Source organism: Dryas octopetala, chromosome 5 (genome assembly GCF_963921425.1).
Source record: "Dryas octopetala chromosome 5, drDryOcto1.1, whole genome shotgun sequence".
Taxonomy (NCBI): domain Eukaryota; kingdom Viridiplantae; phylum Streptophyta; class Magnoliopsida; order Rosales; family Rosaceae; genus Dryas; species Dryas octopetala.
The window spans coordinates 13688540-13693269 of record NC_141370.1 but is presented as its reverse complement, the minus strand read 5'-3'; the positions used below and the strand labels follow the sequence as shown (position 1 = coordinate 13693269).

General features: G+C 35.6%; 1 protein-coding gene across 1 annotated transcript; it reads right to left on the bottom strand.

Moving 5' to 3' along the window:
• Nucleotides 1-253: 253 nt before the first annotated feature.
• On the bottom strand, nt 254-2061 carry LOC147284542 (B3 domain-containing transcription factor VRN1-like). The gene is made up of 4 exons (XM_086245403.1): nt 1945-2061; nt 917-1214; nt 691-818; nt 254-555 (listed from the first exon to the last, which is right to left on the bottom strand). The coding sequence occupies exons 1-4, from the start codon at nt 2050-2052 to the stop codon at nt 271-273; spliced, it is 819 nt and encodes a 272-aa protein (XP_086101529.1). The 5' UTR covers nt 2053-2061; the 3' UTR covers nt 254-270.
• Nucleotides 2062-4730: the final 2669 nt, after the last annotated feature.

The window sequence follows — 4730 nt, the reverse complement described above, 5'->3', positions numbered from 1 at the left end:
AGTCTAATAGAAATAAAATATAGAAATTTCACCCTCTCTGTTTTGTTTGCAAATATTTTTGAACACCATCATTCGGTTTTGTTTTTTGCTCCAAGCTACATTCCACCAAACAAAATGAGATGAAGAAAGTAGAATACTGAAAATCATAAAGTTCACTGTAATATATAAAAGAAGTTGGTTACAAATAAAATTACTCAATCATAGAGAAGTTTTTCACATAAACTAAAAACAACATCATCACATAAGCCAGCATATATATAATTATATGTATCAATTTCCAACTTTAGCTCGGAATATGTGAACTTTGAATATAATTCTATGGCGAACTCGATCAATCAGCTCAAACACACAGTAGTCTCCTACAGTTAAATGATTGTCGTCCACAAATGTTTTCCAACCATTACTGATTTTTGGATCTTTGTACTCTTTTGACCCCCTAGTGTATGCAGTGACATGGCACTTGACAGGCCAAGTTCTCCTATTTGAAAGCTGTAGGTCAAAGTCCCAAGTGCCTATGTCACCGATATATTGCGCAGCAAAGGTTGTAGGGATTTTCTGCAAACATCAAAAAAGAGAAATAGATATAAACGAGCTAGCCAGAAGGGGATATCAGACTACTTAATTATATGGTGACTGGTGAGAGATTATTTAAAGAGCCACAATGCATTATACAGACTGGAGTAGTATTACCAATTGATACTCTATTATGTATGACAGTTGCATCTTGATCACAAAAAATGGACGGTGAGATTTAAAACTGCTAGCTCTGGAGCCTCTAGATCGGACCACAGCAGTAGGCATGCCTCCAGTTTCACCTCCTATTCAATTCTCATGATTAACTCCATGACAAGTCCCAGAGGGAAAAAAAAAATGTAAATATTGCACACAAAAATATAATCAAAATTTTCATATATACCATTGGGGTTCTCATCCCGGCTTGAAGTGAATGGATACTTTATCTCCAAAGAATTTTTACCAAGAATCCGTACTTGGAAAAAGGAATCTTGGCCCTCATAGCTGAACACTATGAGGTATCCAAAGTTTATAGAGTAAAAATTGGCAAATTCTTGCCATCCCTTTTGTAACCAAACATGGCCCTCGTTACAGATTGTCAACTCTATGGTCCATACTCGTCCATCAGGTACCTTAAGGTTCAATATTGAGCCAGATGTTAACCAACGTCTATACCTCATCACAGCGATCATTGGAAGTTTCTGCAATTAATAATTTCCTCTAATTAAAACATACATGTGGATGACAATATTGTTGTGCAGCAAACAAGACAAAGGCAGGCATGTACATGTTAAAGTCCAATGGTTAAACATCGTTTATCTAATGACATGCATGTACCATATATGTCATTGCCAAACAAGCCTCAAACTTTCACCAAAGGGAAAAAGAAAAACAAGCCAAGCCTTTAAGGGCTCATACTTACTAGAATACAGCTAAAAGCAAAGGTAAATGCAGGAATTCAACACTTTCATCCAGCATAAAAAAAAACAACAACAACAAGAGCACAACTCACAAATACAACACAGAACTAGGATAGCTAAAAGGAGATAGCTCCAGGAATACATGGCAGCAGAACCAAAAGGACTGAGACCCTCAAAAGCAGTCTAGGGTATCATATTTACGAAGATAGATAAAGAAATATAAGGCCAAAACAAGATTTTTTTTTTTATTTATCTCTTTTATTTTTTGGGTGCTTAAAAACACACGAACATGAAAAGAAAAGAATGTAAAGGTCTCAGCTTTACATGTTCTTTTCTTTCTCATATAAGAAACTAAACAGAACATGTAAAGGTTTCAGCTTTACAATTAAGCTGATTAAAGAAGAAGAGATGGAAATAAAATGAAGGAACTTAAGGCTGTAAGTTTAGAAGCTGAAAGAAGATGAGGAACTAAGATGATGGAATTAGTAAATATATATATGTATCAACTTACAAATCTTCCTTCTCGGAGAACCCGCTCGAGCACTATCTTGCAGAAGGTTCGAGCACCCACTGGAAAGGGAGAGTTTTTACTGATCTCTCTACGGCTTGAAGACGCCATCTGAGTTGAGCCAGCTAGAGTGTGATGGGGTTGGGTGGATCTGTAGAGGTGGGGATGGAATTCTTTAAAGCTAGGACAGAGTTATGGAAGAGGGTGTAGGCTTTTGGCAGCTTGGGTATAGAGAGAAGAAATGATATCAAGAGAAGGAGGGAGAGAGTGTGTTTGAGAAGGTAGAGAGGAAGCAAGCAATAGAGAGAGTTAATAGGAGGAGGGGTAGAAGGTGGTGTACTTTTTTGTAAGAGACATGTCTGAATTAAGGTTAAGGTGTGGTATAATGACAACCTCTATAGGATTATTCCGATGTTCATACATAGAAGTATAGAACAACGTTTTTCTTGTTATTGAGTTCGAAGTTTTTCTTACCATGTGATAGCTGCTCTTTCCAAATTGTCTCAAGCCATGATACCAATTTTTTTTTAATTGTGTAGAGGAGTGGGGCAAATATGGCAAACTAAAATGTTGAAAAGATGATCAAGAGGCCGGTTTAGTTCCAGCGTGGTTGTTGTCATAACAGAGACAGGTTTGGTCAATATTGGAAGACTAGAATTTTTCCAATAGTAGTGTTCTTGGATGAGAGCTACTTTCGTACTCTGTTGCCAGGTACCTATTTTTATGAAAAATTATCAGCTGAATCTGGTCCCAAATAAATTCATCAGTTTTGGGTTGACAGCATATCAAACATACTATTTGTTTTTTTGATGTCCCATTTGTATTAAAAGAACTCACATGAAACATCATTTAACTTCCTCTAGAAATTTTTTGTTATCATTGAATAGTTCTCTATTTTTCGTAACATGAAAATTCACTATGGCAGCCCTTGTGCTAAATGAAAATAACTTACCTATCCCCGTGTTAGGGGATAGGTGGTTGATAAGTCCATAAATATACTCATTTATGTACTCTTTTTACTTAGGTTTTGTAGAAGAATTAGATTTAAAAAAAGCTTATTACTTCACTTTTCTGATTTTCAGCTTTTCTGCGCTCATAGAAGATTTTTAAGGGAAAATCAACTTTTCGGAGGAATTTTAGCGCAAGGCCAATTGGAAATGAAAGCTAACACCTTGAAGTTCAATCTGTGATTTTTCTAGAATTTATTACCGAGCCAATTGGTACAGTTTTACAAGTAAAGTTAGCCCACGTGCAGACAGGACAGTTTCGTACATGTTACGTGAATATGAAGAAACGGAAGCCTTCCCGAATTTTTCAAGTTACGTGCTATATATGGTTGGAAAGATAAGACATTTATCTTTCTAAAATATATTTTTACTGATTTTTCTAGAAGGCCGAAAATCCCCAAATCGTGTGACAATTGGGCTGAGCTGTATTTCCCTGTGGAGTTAGGAATTGTGATCTTTACTTTCCTATTTGGATTCCTTGTTTACCAAGACTTCTTGGACGACTTTTCAGTCAATTTTGAGGGTTTAGGACTTTGATTTAAGTCATATAAAAAGCCAGCCAAGGCCCCATACAAGGGGATTCAGGTCCTAAGGAGAGCAACGGCAAGAGGAGAAAGCTGCCAGCGAGTTCTTTCTTTTCCTTTCTTCTTTGAATTTTCAGTTCTTATGTATTTATTTTTGAGTTCATCCAAGAACATGAGTAACTAATTTCTTGTTAGTTAGGGCTTAATCTTGAAGCCCTAAACATGATTTCAATTCTATAAACAAGTTTGAATGGATTTTTCAGTTTCTACAAGAGTGATGATTTCGGTTTCTCTATATTATGTGAATTCTGATATTTTGATTCTTGAGTAGCTAACTTTGAAGCATGTATCGGAATTAAATTGTTGTAGAACATATGTCAATTGCCATATTGAATGTGCTCTTGTTTGCAACGAATAATTGGGTTAAGAACTAGTTATGAGAAATCGATTCTTGAATTCCTAATAACAAATGCCATGTTTTAGGGTTTTTGTGACACTCATATTCTCTTTGATCTTAATGGATTTTTGATTGTTAATTTGAGTAGATGCCATACTGGATTTCAATTAAGAATACACGTATTGATGTAAATGTCATACACCTTACATACACTTAAGAGAGAATCATACAACTAGAGTCAAATGCCATGATCTTGTTGTGAGTGTCGTCATCATATGCTTGCTAGAAATTGATTATCTATTGTTGTTTATGGATTGATTGATTGTTTGGAGGTGGATAGTGAGTCCTAGCTATTGTTCTTGATTGATTTTAAACCAATTTCTCTGAAACTCTAATTTAAATTCTGTTTTGTTTTCTTTTCCTTGTTTTGTTTTATTTACAAAATTAAATCAAAACCCCTTTGGTGTTGGCGTGTGTGTGGAAGTCCTTGTGATTTCAATCTTTATTTTGTTTTCGTGTTTAATTGTGTTCTAGTTTTCTTTGTGTGACATTGATAAACATCTCTTTAGATTACAATCTCTGTGGGAATGACCCTTGCTTGCTTACTATACTATCATTTGATTTGTGCACTTGCAAGGTTTTAATATTGTTGTTAAAAATTACCAACAGTGGTATCACAATAGGAAGAGAAAGAGGAAAAGAGAAAGAGAGAGAGAAATAAAAAGAGAGAGAGGAGAGAGATAGAGAGAGAGGGGGCTGGGGATAGCAGGTGGCATCCCTTAGGATGCAGGTAAGTTCTTCTCGTGCTAAATATATAAACGAACCAAAAAGGTGGTTATTACTTATGCTAATTAAGGGACA

Excerpts from the sequence above, each read along its gene's own strand:
- LOC147284542 (XM_086245403.1), bottom strand. The coding sequence starts at position 2,052 with ATGGCGTCTTCAAGCCGTAGAGAGATCAGTAAAAACTCTCCCTTTCCA. Across the intron at positions 1,215-1,944 it reads TTCTCCGAGAAGGAAGATTT|AAACTTCCAATGATCGCTGT; the intron begins GTAAGTTGATAC and ends TATTAATTGCAG. Across the intron at positions 556-690 it reads ACATAATAGAGTATCAATTG|AAAATCCCTACAACCTTTGC; the intron begins GTAATACTACTC and ends TGATGTTTGCAG.